The 16,031-nt window shown below is 52.2% G+C and overlaps 1 protein-coding gene across 4 annotated transcripts in view; it reads right to left on the bottom strand.

The window, feature by feature from the left end:
- The window catches only part of THBS2 (thrombospondin 2), a 29,826-nt gene extending 16,885 nt beyond the window's left edge, over positions 1 to 12,941 (bottom strand). The window contains exons 1-9 of one of the 4 annotated variants that reach the window (XM_082634181.1): positions 12,670 to 12,941; positions 12,298 to 12,440; positions 9,912 to 9,986; positions 7,946 to 8,502; positions 6,689 to 6,773; positions 3,912 to 4,108; positions 2,190 to 2,330; positions 1,546 to 1,642; positions 48 to 215 (exon numbers count right to left, since the gene is read on the bottom strand). In XM_082634181.1, coding sequence (XP_082490307.1) covers positions 48 to 215; positions 1,546 to 1,642; positions 2,190 to 2,330; positions 3,912 to 4,108; positions 6,689 to 6,773; positions 7,946 to 8,502; positions 9,912 to 9,963 — 1,297 coding nt within the window. In that variant the 5' untranslated portion in view covers positions 9,964 to 9,986; positions 12,298 to 12,440; positions 12,670 to 12,941. Of the gene's footprint in view, positions 1 to 47; positions 216 to 1,545; positions 1,643 to 2,189; positions 2,331 to 3,911; positions 4,109 to 6,688; positions 6,774 to 7,945; positions 8,503 to 9,911; positions 9,987 to 11,126; positions 11,270 to 12,297; positions 12,441 to 12,669 lie in introns of those variants that run through there. The other 3 variants (XM_082634182.1, XM_082634179.1, XM_082634180.1) reach the window with 3 other exon arrangements.
- Between the last annotated feature and the right edge of the window lie 3,090 nt (positions 12,942 to 16,031).

Below are 16,031 nucleotides of genomic sequence, written 5' to 3'. Positions count from 1 at the left end.
AGGGGCTGGGCCCTGTCCCCCACTCCGGCCCAGCCTCCGACACTCACTGCGGTGGTCGCACTTGCCCAGGCTGCACGACCGCGTCTGGATGGACGGCCCCAGGCAGGTGTTACTGGTGACGTCGCAGGACCGCCCCCTCTGCTGGGTGCCAGGCCCGCAGGTGACGGAGCACTCCGTCCACTCCGCCCATGGGGACCAGCCTTCCTCGCCGTCTGCTGGGGGGAACAGCCCTGCCCATCAGACCTCCCCAGGGACCGCCCCACACAGCAGAGCCCAGCCCTGGGCTCCGAGCTGGATGCCCCAGGTGGGCACTGGCAGTGGGCAGACACCAGGGCCACCCCAGGTCTGTCCCAGGGTCAGAGCGCAGGGGCCACACTCCCAGGAAAGGGGAAGCAGGGGGATGCACAAGGAGCTTGGCCAGAAACCCAGCGTCTACTGGCAAGAAAGGGGTCTGTGGATGCTTCTAACGGCTTCACAAAGGAGAGCGCTGAACCCTGCCTGCACAAGGTCTCACCTGAGTTGCTAAGATGTAACTTATTTCCACTTGAATCTCCATGTGCTGATTTATATATGGTGATGAAACTTCAATTTTTGGTTGAAATTACAGGACACTAAATTTCATTCCAAATACTTTAAATTGGAACAAGTTAAATAAAAAGGCAATTTCTTGCCAAGAAATTCTTCACAGGAAATTATCAATCTCTGAATAACAGAAAAATTGTACCTTAATGCAAGAGATCTTTCTGGTAAATAGTAAATGCTATGATTCAACGTCCCAGAAGCAGCAAGATAAGAACTTGAGGAGACCCTTCCTGGGCTTTTACTCAACAACATGAAACAGCTCCCCCTGGGCAAAAGTGGACCCTCAGGCTCCTGCAATCACACTGTTACTCTCTGTAGCATGTCCGATTTGGTCTCTGTTTAACACCTAATATACGCCAGGCACTTTTGTACATTTGTGCTGTTTATTTTCATCCTAAAACTAACCCTGTGTCATGCGGACACTCATTCTGTATTTTACAGATTAAGAACCTGAAACCTGGAAAAGCCACATTTTGCTCAGATTCATGGCGGGGCAGAGCCTGTGCTCATGTCCATGGGCTCCCCGAACAGGGAAGCTGTCCAGCCCCACCCGGGTCACCACACTCAAGGACCCCCAGACCAGGATGAGGACCAGAGAGTGAAAGACAAACAGGACACGCAGAGCAGGTCTCAGAGAAAACAACCGATTCAGTCAACGCTGCTGATGACACCACGAGGAAGGGGGCGGGGAGCCGGGTGTGAAGGAGGCTCAGACGCTCCAGGGTGAGCTAGGGGAGGGGGACGGGGGACTCGAAACAGAGGCGGGGGCTGTGGCTTTGGACCAGCGCAGGAGGGAAGGCTGAGGAGGACCAGGGTCACCGCGACTCCGGAGCCACGAGCATCTGGGCGCTTCAGGAGGACCTCGGAGCCCCGGCCCCTGCGAGACCATCCGACACAGACCCACACGGTCACACAGCCGGGGCCGCTGGGGCCGAGGCCGCCGCCCGCCCACCGGGCACTCACCGTGGAAGCAGGAGGGACAGCACTCGCCGTCCACAAACGACGGGTCGGCGCATGTGGCGGGAGGGCATCTGATCTGGTGGCAAACGGTTTTAAATTTCTACAAGGAAAAGAGGCATTTATGTCACTCATTTAAGAACATGAACACTGACCCAGGGCTTGACTGGAAGGGTCGGCGGGAAGGCTGGAGGTCTCTGCCCGCAGACCCCGCCGGTCACAGGGACGCGAGTGCATCTCTCGCCGTGCCGCACGCTCCACGGGGCCTTCCGCGCGCTGCCGGCGGGAGGATGCGCAAGGTCGCAGCGGCGTCCAGCGTCCAGGCCCCCAGCAGTGGAGACCAGGTGGCAGGACATAAAGAAACAAGTGGCATGTCGTGTTGTGGGCAGTGACCCCATCCCCAGCGGCTTGTGCGGAACCCGAGGCCCTCGCAGGACCGAGTTGTATCAAACACAAACAAGCGGGGGACCGGCCAGCCACCGGGTGACACTGGCTGCACCCTCCCCGGCTCCCTGGGCGCAGAACCACGGGCCCACTCGGGCCTCATTGGAGGTGGCCCCCTTCCCCACGCCCCACGCGCAGCGCGGGGAGCAGCGAGCGGGAAGCCTCCAGCCCGGGGCCACCACCAGGAGACCGTGTGCCCGTCTCACCTTGCAGGTGCACTTGGTGCAGCTGTCCACCACCCAGGTTTCATTCTCCACAAAGAACCTGCCGTCCTGCCAGCAGGCGGACATGTTTCTGGTCTTGGGGGGTCCTCCAATGAGCTCCCAGAGAAACTGGTTGTCATTTGACTGGAAAGTGGAGGGAAAGCTGTCAGCATGGCTGCAGCATGGCTGCGCAGCCATCGCACACGGGCGGGTGGAGGCCGCCCAGGCGTGAAGGAGCCTCATGCTGGACCACGGGGGACGGGGTCCCTCCCGCCACCCGCGGCTGGAAACTGAGGTTCAGTTCTTGAATTCATCCATTCTTCCACGTGTGACAGACACGGCTCTGACAGCACAACGGCAAAGGCAAACAGACATAAACCCTGCTGTCATGGGGGCTACAGACTGCAGGAAACAATGCCAAGTTTTAAAACAATTCAACTAAATGGAAGTTACACCATTTGTCCCTGAGCACGTGTGTTGTCACCTCCCTCCTTCTAGGCACCCTGCTCCCGCTAACATTTCTGAACTGAGGATACTGGGCGCTTTGAGAATCACCCAAAAGCTATGGACCCCACCCTCCCGGCGCAAAATGGACAGAAACACACCATCCGGACGATTTTGTGTGACTCAGGGAGCTGGCGAATTTCCTTACTCCCCAACTCCAACGTAGGTAAACTTCTCCCGAAGCTCTTTTCAGCTGAAAGCCAGACGCGTCGGGGCAAAGGCTCCCCCGCTCCTGTCTCGGCCTCCCTTCTGCAGCCCCTCCCCCGCTGGGACCACCCGGACCACCAGCAGGGCTGAGGCTCTGCGCCCTGACGCAGCCAGAGAGTTAGAGGTCACACGCCACGTGCAGCTTGTGGGAAGGTCCTCCACGTTTACGAAGAGCCCCGCCCAGCAGGGCCCCCGCCTGCGGGTGTCCCTGGTCTCGGCGCCCCCAGCCCTGGAGGATCCATGAAGTGGCGAGCGCTGGGCGGGGAGGGTTCTCTGACTCCCCCTCCCGCTCCTGTCCCCACCCAGCACATGGTAGGACATTCCAGAAGCCACACTCTTCGTGGGTACTGCCTGGCCAGCGCCCTAGCTGGAGCCCCATCCAGGACTCGAGTCAGAACCCGCTCAGGGCCCTTGGGCGGGGCAGAGCCTCAGGGGCCTGGGGACCCCTCCCCTCTGTTATTTTTTCCTCAGCCTTCCTCCCTGCCCCTGGACACAAGCTTCCTTCAGGCCGAGCTCAGCCTGAGGACTACATCGTGGGAGAATGGGCCAACGGAGGCTGCTTACTGCCAGCAACCCGCTCTGAGTCCTAAAGCACGCTTCCTAAGACTTGAGGCACGTGTTCTCCCCCTTGACGTGCTGTGGAGAGGAAAACCAATTTGCCTGTTATGACCTCATGCCTTCAGGGACAGGCTCGACTCTGAACGCCATTCTTTAAGTGAGCGTACCTCCCTCGTGTGCAGGCTTTCTGTTTCCTGGGAGACGAATCCCCAGGGTTGAAGGACTGAGAGGAAGGCTCGTGGCCCGTGAGCACATTTTCCATAAGCATCCCTCTCCCGCCCTCTAGCCACGCGGCATTTAACCACACAGCCGGGACCGTCAGCCTGTTCGTCCAGGGAGCCGGGTGGTTACTCCTGGCTAGCAGTGGCTAGTCGGGGGTAGTGGTGGATACAGTGCTGGTTAACGGTGGATAGTCGAGGTTACTTGTGGTCAGAGGAGGGTCCCCGGGGCACCCACCACTTTGCGCAGGTTCTCGTGGAGCTGGTTCACGATGACGTGCAGCCCTGACAGCTCCCTGATCATGCTGCCCAGCTCTTCGCAGGAGTGCTCACACACCTCGGGGCCCTTGTCCTCGCTCCGGCCCACGTGCTCCATGGAGACTGGGGGGCTCAGGTGCAGCGTCTCCGTGTTCTCGCTGATGGCGTTGGCTTCAGCTGCGGGGAAGACACAGAGCAGTGAGCCCGCCGGCCTCTGGCCACAGCCTGGCCGGGCCCGCAGGGCGCTGTCCAGAGCACGTGAGCTACACGGGCGCCCAAGAACCCGAGAGCTTGTGGAGGTGTTTCCCATTATGGCCCTGCTTGTACCAAAGGGCGCTGCTCACCTCACAGCACCGTGGGGACTGAGCCTCAGACACCACCCATCAGCAGAGCGAAAGGTCAACTCAGGGATGGAAAAATGCAAAAAGCATCAGAGACCTACATCTGCATCATGCATTGTGTTCAAACTCATTAGAGGCAACAATTTCCTGTTTTTCTTGTTTTTATATAAATATTTATATAATTTATTATCTAAGATAAGTTCCTTCTTTTTGTCCCCCACCCTAAACTTGTTTCCAGCCCCATATTCTCCATAAATTCCAACAACTCCTTTCACTCCTCATTTATCCCATTTTTCCATCCCAAACACCTTTTCTTTTGGCTACTGCATTAAGGCAAATTCAGTTCTTTTCTTGCTAAATGAGTAATTTCATCATTTCTCTGCTGGCCTCACGAGACCCCCAGAAAGGCAGAATCCCAACCATGGGCTCAGAGCTCACTACCCCAGAAACAGTACAAGCCCCTGGAAGTCCCTGAACATGGGACACACACACGGCTATGCCACTAGTTACAAAAGTGATCTGGGCAAGTGCCGAGACGGGTGTCGCCCTCGGGGGAGCCTGGCCAGCTGGGATGTGGCCGGCAAGCCAGCCCCAGCGTCCTCTCTGCAGTGATGCTCAACTATCTTGTCCGATACATTCCATTACTGAGTTACGACTTGTCAATGTCATAATTCCGTCAGACAGTCTATGATCGAGTTTTGTTATTTGGTTGTAAATCCTGTTGCAACTCACATTGCTACCTCAGACTCACCAGACCTAAAACCATATATAACCATACAGACATAAGCATATTAATCACTACATGTATGTAGAAGAATAAAAATACAGCAACAATAAAAGTGCCTGGAAGTCCCACGACCATCTCATGGAAGATGGGCAGAGCCCTTCCTCAGGATAGGACACGCCCCGTTCGTGGCATGCAGGACAGGGACCGGGGTGAGGGCCAGGTCCACTCTCCCCACCATCGAGGGTCAAGTGCCCCCTTTCCTTTTCTCTGTCACAGAGACGTGCCCACCCCGCCGGGTGACCGCTTCCAAGGATGCTAAGCTCTTATCTAGAGACAAGCAAGTCTCCCTCCGCCAGGGCCCCCGGGACCACCTCCTCTTTCTCTGTGTCCTGTGGGATGTCAGTTAGTACTGTCTTAGCCTTTTTAGAACTTTTGCTTTTTTATGACCTCAGCTCCCCGCAAAAAATGTCCATGAGCTAATCCAAAGGGGCTGATATTGGCATTTCAGCTGGAGCTGGCGGTTTGGGATGGGATGTGGTCCAGAGCTTCAGAGGCTGTGGTGCTCAGGGAGTTTGGAGCTGAGGGTGTGTGACAGGAGGCCTTATAAGGTCCTCTCACTGCACAGGCCACCAAGAGTCACAGTTTAATTTCTTTCCTTCCCTGAGCTCAACTGGCCAACTGTTGACAGACGCACAGATTGAAAGGTGGACGGCCTTGGATGGAAGGACGCGGATGCTGCCCCTGCAACGCCAGTGCTCGGGGCTTCGGGCTCTGAACCGTCAAGCCAGCACTCCGGACACTCCGGGGTCAAGGGCTGGGTCACAGAGCCGCAACTGTGCATTACAGACATCAAATCCTATGTATCCTTACGCATGGATCCATACAAGAACAATTTATATTTGCTTACAGTTGACATGAAGAAGCCTTTTAATGGAAGTAAATCGGAAAATGGGATCACGTGGCATATAAGAGCCTCTTGTGTGGGACTCAGCCTGGGGGCGGGAGGTGCGCTGCTCTGACGCTCACAGGCCACTCCCCCGACAATTAGCGGGCCCTCCTGGCACCTTGCTTCTTTATTTGTAAAGTGAGGAAAGTGGATGAGCCCAACTCAAGGGGTTTTGAAGATGAAATGACACATTGAATTCAAAAAGCCCCAGCATAGTGACCTTCAAATATCAAATGCTCAAGACAATGTTGACAAATTATGGTTGAATGTAAATTCAAAATGCAATTAACAGACAGCGTGGGATTATCTACCAGTGATTCAAGTGGCGTCCATTTTCATAATAAGGCTGTATCAACAGTTGTGAATAGTATAAAAAAACTTCCATAAACTAAGTTGGACAAACATCTGTGGTGTTATCTTATTAAGATGATCTTCACACATCAGCAGAATGGAATAGTTGCATGTATTTAAAATCATGTTAAAATGCCAGGGATTTATTTTTTGGCATGTAAAATGGATTATATTGGATAATTAAAATATATTCATAATTAATCCTTCAAGCAATGTATTGTTTCAGAGGCCAACACATCCAGGCTGACCAGAGAACTCATTCAAGGCCATGGCGGCACTTGAAACATATTCCAACATGTTTACTTATGTCCCACCAGCCCCTCCCCACAACACCAAAGGAGGAACCCATCAGAGGTGGGACATGGGGCACCACACACAGCTCAGACACCTACCTCCCTGGCTTTGCTGACAACCCTTCTTGCTCAGAAGATCTTCCACAGAGTTTTCAAACACTAAGTAGACGTTCTGCAGCAAACCCTGAAATATGTACAAGGAAAGAAATGGAGATGGATAAACAGCAAATGTTCGACGCCACATTAAACGATATTTCAAAATTACAGGATGTAAACTTATAGCAGTGAGAACATTTTCTTCTGTGCTTTTATCCTCAGCAGGTCTGAAATCTCATTAATGGGTTATCTGTATACGTTACTTTGAAGCTTCGTTTGAGGCAAGAGGCAGACAGTGGGGTTGACCCGAGGAGAAGGAAGAGTGTCTTAGAGAAGGGGTGGTGGCCCCCAGAGGGATGGCAAGGGTTGTCTTCTGAACACGCTCAGGGGACAGCAGGGGCCACACTCTCTCCACAGGGGACTCTGAGGGTGCCTGGTGTTCCCGCATGCAGCCTTGGGTCTCGGGAACGTGCACTGCTCCAACCACAGAACAGACGGTACAGCTGTGAGACCAGGCCGTCCTCCCGGTGACAGTGAGGGGCTCGTCCCAGCGGGGCCAGTCGGCCACGTGGGCCTGGGGGGCTTCCTGACAATGGCCAGAGACCACGACCAGCATCTCTAGGCCTTTACTGAAATAACTGAGTCTAATCATACATTTATTTGCAAAGAACACACACACCTGGAGGAGAATAATTACTAACCCTCTGCTGCAGGTTCTAACCACTTGCATTTAGAAAGATCCTCTTGTAAAAAATATTATAACTGAGGTGAACATGGAACGATTCCCTCATAAATCAATAGCCCCTTCCTTAGAAAACATAGTTTTCTCTCCTGTCTTCCTGTCATGTCAGTACTGAGCTGGAATCTGGGGGTCTGGGATTATAGAGACATTTGAATGGGGTTGATTCCTCAATCATCAAATTAATCTTCACTCAGGAAATTGGTGACCATTTGTGCAGCTAAGAAAGGGCACCTGTGACAGCTTGCTCTGCTCATTCCTGGTTCAGAGAGCCGTGTGTGCTGTGTGCGCGCGTAAGAGTGTCCATGAGTGTGTGTGCATGCATGTGTATACGTGTATTGTGTGTGCACTTGTACATGATTGCATGTGCCCGTGGGTGTGCATTGCGCACGTGGAGCTTGTTGTGGGTAGGTGCACGTGTCTGCTTCTCCAAGGCCACCCCGACCCCTCAACAAGGCAGCTCACTAAGTGGGGCCCCCACTGGGGTCCCCAGGCCCTAGGCTGCGTCCCGCAGAACCTACCCTGAAGTGACTCTCTCGGGCAGGGCCCTTGGCCACATACATCCTGCTCTTCTCCGTCTTCAGCTGCTCATAAAAGGGCTCGTCCAGCGTGAAGCTGTCCATCAGGTCGCAGCCCACATAGAGGCTGTAGGTCTCTCCGGTCACCTGCACAGTGATGTTCTTCCACTGGGAATCAGCCAGGCCCACGTCCTCCAGGGAGATGACGTGCTGGGTGCCGTCCACCCAGTACGTGAGGTCCAGGGTGTCGGCGGGGCCATTGGACACGATCTCGAACTGCCTGTGTGTGGCGCCTGGGCCCTCCAGTGCCAGCAGGGTGCCCCTGGACTTGCGGTCCTGCTTCAGGCTGGCCGTCAGGAAAAAGCCCTCCTTCCGCCGCATGGCCTCGGCGATCCGATCCAGGTGCTCCGCGCTCACCGGAGGAATGTAGTCAAAGCGCACGAAGCGGTAGGCGGGCACGCTGGGGTCCGGCCCCCGGAACTGCTTGGCCCCGATGGTCTTGCGGTTGATGTTGCTGATGCTGAAGAGGTCAAAGGCGGTGTCCTCGTCCTGGTCGCCGGCTGCCCGGGGAGCAGAACAAGGGGGTCACGGGGAGCAGTAGGCACAGGCACCCTCATCTCGGGGCCCCAAGTCCCCCCCTTCCTCGCCTGGGTGCTCGGGCTTTATTCCTCAAAAACCACTGCTATCCTCACTCCCCAGACATCTGCTTCCACAGGACCAGCTCCGCCCTTGACCAGTCAGGGACCCTCTGCTCAGACCAGCTGACACTTTGCCCAGCAAGCCTCCCTCCAGGAAGGATGCAGCGTTCGGGTCATGCTTGGTCCCACCTGCTCCTGGACCAGGACCCTGGCCACCTGCTCTTTCCTGCTCTTCCACCCAGAGCTGAAGCTCGAAGGTGAGCTTCTTTCTAGCATCTGATTGCCCAGAAAGGCATCCTGCAGGGCAGTGCACCTCCAGTCTTGCCACTGGAACATTATTAGAAAACAATTACATTTCATGTCTCTTTCTTAGACAGATCAGCTGACTTGATCTTATCACGTGGGAATCCCTTATTTTGTAGAAAGATGTGCTCCCACTCAGGGCTCACCCTGCAGGGGAGCATCTGAGACATGATGAGCCGTAAGGCCACAAATGAATGGTTCTAAGTCACCGTCTAAACTACTGGAAGGAGTCATTGTCAGACCTCACCAACTCCTAACACTTTAAGTCATTCACAATAATTTTCTGAACACAAAGTTTAAACAGAGAATAACTTTTCATCTAATACTTGGCAAATTAAAGCATTATAATACACAGTGCTGTTGACAGAAGTGTCATTTTACTACCTGCAATAGAGACATTTGCCCATATATCAAAAATCCTTAAAATAATTAAAACCTTTGACTCAGCAATTTTACTTTGGGAAGCTATCCTAAATATATAATCACAAACTCTAGGATATATGTATTCACAGCAGTATTCCATGAGGCATCATTTATACTAGTGTAGATGGGATGTGTAAAGTAAACGGGAATTGACCTAAAAATACTGGGGGTTACCTTCTAATGGAATATTATACAGTCATTAAAAATCATGTTGTAAGAAAAGAAACACATGGAAAAATATTTTTGATACATTTTTAAGAGCAAAAAAAAAAAGTGGGAAGGAAAGAATTTATAAAACACCAAAAAGTTTAGTATGCTGTAAATATCACATACGAAAAAAGGCAAAAAGTGCCCAGCAAAAGACTGCATCTCCAGGTCAGAGGGTATCTTTCTCTACCACCTGAATTTTCCAAAAATAAATGATTTCCTGATGTATGGACTCAAAACTAATTGGGGATTTATCTTAAACTAAGTTAAGAAGGTTCCAAAAGGTGAGATGCTCCATCCAGGTCTCCACTTTGTCCACCCTCCTCCCACAGGTGAAGCTTGCTCCGGGAGCCCAGGTCACCAGGGCAGGGGGCGGGGGGGGGGGTGTCCACACTCACCCTGAGCACTGTACCAGGGCCATAAGGCTAGCAGCAGCAGTGGCCACAGCATCCTGCCTCTGCCCAGCTGAACCCCTGCAGATAAATCAGACCCGTTACTTCTGAATACATAACCTCAAAGTCTAGTGTAGATTGGAATTTTTACTCATATGACCATTTGAAAAGAATTTGTATAGGATAATCAGAAACACATGGATTTGTGAGCAGTTAAAGCTAGATAGGAAATGTGCTTTTCAAATGGATTCTTCTAACTGTAGCTGGTATTCACTGGTCTAGCATTTGCTGACAAACACTATGCTAATGACATCCTAAATATTCATATTATTTGACCCTCATAATGACCTAGGAGGCAGCAACTACTGTTATCATCTCCATTTTACTGATGGGTAAGTGGAGTTCAGAGAAGTTAAGTGCTTGCCCAGAGCAATGATGCTACTGAAAGGTGTAGCCAGGATGTAAACCCAGGAAGTTTGAATTCAGAAAAATGTCAGCCTGGGGAAAATAACCTATGAAGACATTTTGTGTAAATAGCCAAGAAAAAAGTTGCACATGACTTAATTAAATAGAATAAATATTAACTGTATATGAGTTAGAAGTAAACTTAGTTTGGTGATCATAATTACAAAAAAAAAATAGCCTTCTACTTAGTAATCATTTTTACTTTGCTTTCCTATTTTCCTGAGGGCTGTTTTTCCATTCTTGAGGATTCTCAGTTGGCAGGCTCAGCAGACACTGGCCCAGAAGTCAGAGACTGGCCGGGAGCCCGTTCCACCGTTAACCCCTGCTCAGCCTCCTGGTCTCCCCACTGAGCAGCACATGGTCCCAACGCCCCTCCAGAGATACACTGCGTCCCACTGAGGTGAAGCCAAGCTGAGACCCGCACCCCTCCCTGTTTAGGGCTTCAAAGATCCTGAGCTTCTCAGTGATGAAGAAATCCAAGGAGTCCCCTCTCCAGAAGGATTTGGGAACCTAGAACTACCCATTCCCCCCAAGATGGGGACCATCCCCTGGGGAAGCAGGGTCCATGCAGGACCCTCAGGTTTCCCCATGGGATCCAGACACTTGCTTTCAGTCTGTCCACAGCAAGTCCAGAATTTCGCTGAGTTCCACCTGCACATCGAGGAGCCAGCTGTGTACCCAGGCAAGCCCCCGCCGGGCCAGGCTCAGAGCTGCCTTGTCAGGCACCCTCTGTGCAACCTGGGGAAACTTACTTACCCTCTCTGCTCTCAGTCTCCTCCTCTGTAGAATGAAGAATAGGCATTTAAATTTTCTACTCATGGGGTTATTGTGAGAAATAAATCAAGCAAGTTAGTGTCTGTAAAGGCTTATGAAGCCCAGCAAGCACAGGGCGTGTGGCCGTTCATTGGAATGCGCTGTCCCATGACCACCCAGTGCAGTAGGAGTGACAGTAAGGAGGTTGATAGGACTCCAGAGGGCTGAGTTACACGAGTGAAGCCGCGTAAGGGACTTAGACCAGCACTTGGCACTCAGTGAACACTACACAAGTGTTTCAGAGTAAACGGTGGGCAGGCACGTCTGCAAAGCTAGGGTCTATTCCCCATTCAGCCACACATGCACCTTTGTCCCCTGAAGACAGCAGTGACCACTGTCTCTGGCAAAGACAAGCTCCATCCAAAATGTAAATTTCCAAATTCTGGAGGCTCAGCTTCCTATCAGCCTCAAGGGAGTACGCTGAACCCTGTTGCTAACAAAATCAAATCCTCTGATTCTAAAGCAGAACTATCAGCACTCTGCCATCTATCCCATCTTATTTCAGGGGATTGCGACAGCAAAAAGAACACAGCAGGGTCGGAGTCATGGGTATGGCTGGTACAGCCTTATCAAGTCCTGTGTTCTTAGAAGGCAACACGTATGATATCCTACGACACACGCCATAGGGACGGGGACACACGCTCCCACATCCTACGCCTCACTTCACACATTTAGTGCTGTTTAAGGTCATATTTTTTCCAAAGGAAAGGTTTCCAAAGCCTTCTGCAACAGAATATCATTAGACCTTGTAAAGATCTTTTAAAATTCTTTTTATATCAACAATCAAAGCAAACATAACTTCACTGAGAAATACCTCCTTCCCTCGGTGGAGACTGCGGTGATTTCCCCAAAGGAACCCAACTCGGATTTACAGAAGTCACGCTAATTCCCCTCTGCCTTTTCATCTGCAAATTATTCCCCAAATTTTCAAGAACAGCTGGAGTCCACGGGCAGTCAGAACACTCTTCACAGACTTACTAAATATTATTCATTAAGAACATTCAAAAACACTTGTCAGCTGTGAAAAATGTTTAGAATTTGCCTCTATAACCTCTCTGCTTATTTTTCACATGCTCAGGAACAATTTTTTCTAGTTTCTTTCTCATGACCGCACCTCAGTAACAAACTTTATGTGGAAATGTCTTATTTTGTAGCTGAAAACAGAAGTATCTGCCCCAGTTTCCAGGCAGGTACATTCACGAAAGTAACAAGAATCCTCAGGTGATGCGAAAGCCCAGGAAGGTCACAGCATCATCCCTGCAAACAAAGTGCTGAAAATGAGTTTACTTGCCTCAGTTCCCCAACTGAGCAGCACAAATACAAGGTGAAGACATGTTTGCTGTTTAGGTGCTAATAGGCATGCCCCTTCCTCACTTTAAACTTATTCTGCACTTTCTCCTTCTCCCCTCTTAGAATCAGAAAGAGCCTTTTCATGAAAATTAAACTACAATGAAAAGTTTTGGTGAATTTAAAAAAAAGCTCTTACCTGGTATGTGGAAAACCTGCAGGGATGACTCCTCTCAGAGTTGGGAATGGGGTTCAGGAGGTATGAGGGTCTGGTAGGAGACCCAGCCCCACTCAGCAGAAGAGCTGGGCTCAGAGCTCGGCACCCTCCGGGCAGCAGGCGCTCCTTATATGCGCTGGGTCCTGTGTGGGGCTGTCAGTCAGACACACGCGGAAGCAAGCTGAACTCACTCCTTCGGAGAAATGACATAATTCCTCCTCTGATCTCGCATTTGCTGGAGCACCGGGCACCGGTCCGGTCCAGCCTCCCCCAACCCCCGTAGCCCCACCCCTGCTCCGACCCGTAGCTGGGGGACCACAGAGGAGAAGCCAGATGAGTGAGGGGAAGACTGACTTTTCCTGTCTTCTCTCAGGAAATAAAATGCTATAAATAAAACCAGCAAGATTGGCTGGAACTCCCCTTTTTGCTTAGGAGAAAGAATGCAAGTTGTAGGCTTCAGATCTGGTTCACGTTACCCAAAGTGAGAATGGTCTTTCTAAACCAAATAAGTAACAATCAATAAAACGCAAAAGAGTAAGTGGGTGGAAATGATCAGTCCATCAGTCTAACTGATGAAGTTAGATGGATGAATTCATGTATCATGTGCGTAAGGTATGATATTTAATCTAAAAGGAAGTCAGCACATCACCTAGATGACAGAGAAACAGGATGCGGAATTATTTTCATCCAAATTCTACTTCATGAGCTCAGCCTGGACCCCATAGGATGGCCTCTCCCTGGGGACGCCCAGTGTGCGGCCAAGAATCTCTGGCACAGACTTTCCCAGCGGCACGAACAAGCCGTAGTCAGCTTCCACAGGCTCGCTTACCAGGACAGCCCGATGCGCGGGTTGTGCAAGAGGAAGCCTCGAGAAGTAAGAATAGCAACAGCCAGACTCCCTGCCACTTCCCAGAGCTCACACATCCCCTGAGGCCAGGCTGGGCCCTGGACGGAGGGAGGAGATGGATGGGAGATGGGGTGGAGTGGGCAGAAAGGGGGGTGCCTGGTGGAGGTATGGGCGGAGGAGGGGGTGGATGAGGGAGGGAGTGAGGTATCCCCAAGGCCAGGCTGGACCACAGACAGAAGAGGCGGTGTGGCCGGCTGCATGGGCCGGCGACCCCCGAGGTACCCGGCAGCGGTGTGGTCAGAGGTCAACAGGTAAAGTCTCAGCTAAAGGGTGTTAGAGGGAGTTTGCTCTAAGCCACCTTCGAATCTGATGGGGTAACGTTGCTGAGGGACCTGCATCCTCTACACCTGGGTCCCTGCCAGGTGGGGACCACGGAGGGGCAGCAGGGGCACACAGAGTCAGCCACACTGCAGTCCAGCCAGGGTGTCACTGGGGGTTTGGAGGATGGAGTGGGACAGGGAGAGGGCTTGTAACCGAGCAGAACCGTGACCTTGGCCCACTGTTTGCATTTTCTGAAAGCCTTTGTTTATGGTGACTGTACATTTATTACTGGGTACACAATATCAATTTCTGATGTACAGAGAAAGAAGAAACTTGACTCAAAGAATATATAGTATATGTCTTGTTCAAGGTAAGATATCTTGCTTTTGGTCAACTAATTGGTGACACAGTCATCATTTAAATTAAAAAACCTGGACTTTATGTAAATAAGTTGATGTTGTCTCAGACTCCAAAGAAGAATGTATAACCCAGTTTCCCTGAAAGCCTTTTTAGTGGAGCATTGTTGATTTGCTAGTTGACCTGATTTTGCTGACAGGTTGGCTGTTCCTTGTCCAGAAAGCGGTGGTTAAACCCTCACGCCCCATCTGCCAACAGACGGAGCCGTCAATGCCTTTCTTCATCTACCCACCCGTCTGACAGCCACTCACCCAACGAGCTTTAAGACAGGAAGTCCTGCTGTGCTGAGCAGCTCAGGAGCACACGGGGTGAGGAAGAGTCTCACCACCTTCGTGCTTGATGAGGAGAACAGACCACAAGCAGCGCCAGGTCAGAGGAGCGCTTGGCCAGAGGGATCGCCTTGCTGGGGCTCCAGAGAAGAGGTTTCTTCCAAAGGGGAAGCTGGACTTGGCAGTTCCGCTGCACAGGGGGCATTGGAGGGTGGAGCAGGCACAGAAGGTCCTGGGCGGCCACCACAGGACAGAGGGATGTGTGACCACGAACCACAGAGCAAAGTCGGTCACAGCAGGCAAACGGGAATTCTGAAGAGTTAACGGACACTGGAGCAGAACATCAGTTTTCAGGGGTGAGGGAAGTGTGTGCGTCTAACAGCAGACGGGGAAGAAGGGCCCAGGCAGGCTGGTTCACACCCCCCAGTGCGTGTCCGCCTGGAGCCTGTGACCTCACACTGTTTGGAGACACGCTCTCTGCAGATGAGGTCGTACTGGAGGAGGGTGACCTATGTCCAGTGACTGGTGTCCTTATAACAAGAAGGTCACTGGGACACAGGACACCATGTGAGGACAGAAGCAGAGATGGGAGGGATGCGGCCACAAGCCAAGGAACCTGGGGATCATGCAGCCCCAGAAGCAGTAGGACCTTCCCAGAGCCTCCGGAGGGAGCACAGGCCTGCCTGCATCTGGACCTCAGATGTCCAGCCTCCAGATGGTGAGAGAATTCACCAGTGTTGTTTCAAGCCACCCAGTTTGTGGCACTTTGTTACAGCAGCCCCAGGAGACCAACGCGGATGCACTGCCAGGTTCCAGAAACTTTCATTTTCACAGTCGTTGTGGGAGGCCCGGGGGCAGTGGAGTGAGGCAAGCTACGTCAGGACAACAGGACCAGCTACTGACTGGGCCAGTGACCATCCCCGGCTGGGGACGGGGTCAGCCTGTCGATGACTCTGAGTCTGATCGGGAATCAGGGGCTCTAGGATGAGGAGGACAGATGGGGGTCCAGGCAGGTTCCTGCAACGGGATCAAACATCACCCTGTTTAGGACATCTACACAGAGGGTGGGGTACGGGGTGCAGCTCTCACCCCAGGTGCCTAGGCTGGGCTGTGTTCCCACAGAAGTGCCCAGTGCAGGCATAATCCCCCCAGTCCAGCCCCACTGGGCAGGTGCCCAGTTCCAGACACTGGACTTTAGATGGACGTGGTCCCTGGGGCAGGAGGGGGAAGGACAGGCGGGATGGAGAGGGCACCAGAGCAAACGCCTAGGGGGCCACGCCACTGACTCCAGATGCCTGGAGAAGCCTCTGGAAAAGGTGTCTTCATGGCTCTGGAGCAAAATTAGAATTTACGTACCAAGGAAACAGGGTGAGATTCCTGCTCATTCCTGGCAGCTCCCTGTTTGTCAGAGACTTCCAGTCACAATGAACACCTGAGCATCAACTGATGGCCATGGACCCTGAAGGAGACGCGGCAGGGGATTCACCAGA

This window comes from Mesoplodon mirus (assembly GCF_964341445.2).
Source record: "Mesoplodon mirus genome assembly, chromosome: 10".
Taxonomy (NCBI): domain Eukaryota; kingdom Metazoa; phylum Chordata; class Mammalia; order Artiodactyla; family Ziphiidae; genus Mesoplodon; species Mesoplodon mirus.
Note: the sequence above shows the minus strand (reverse complement) of the source record. Positions and strands in the feature narration are given on the sequence as shown.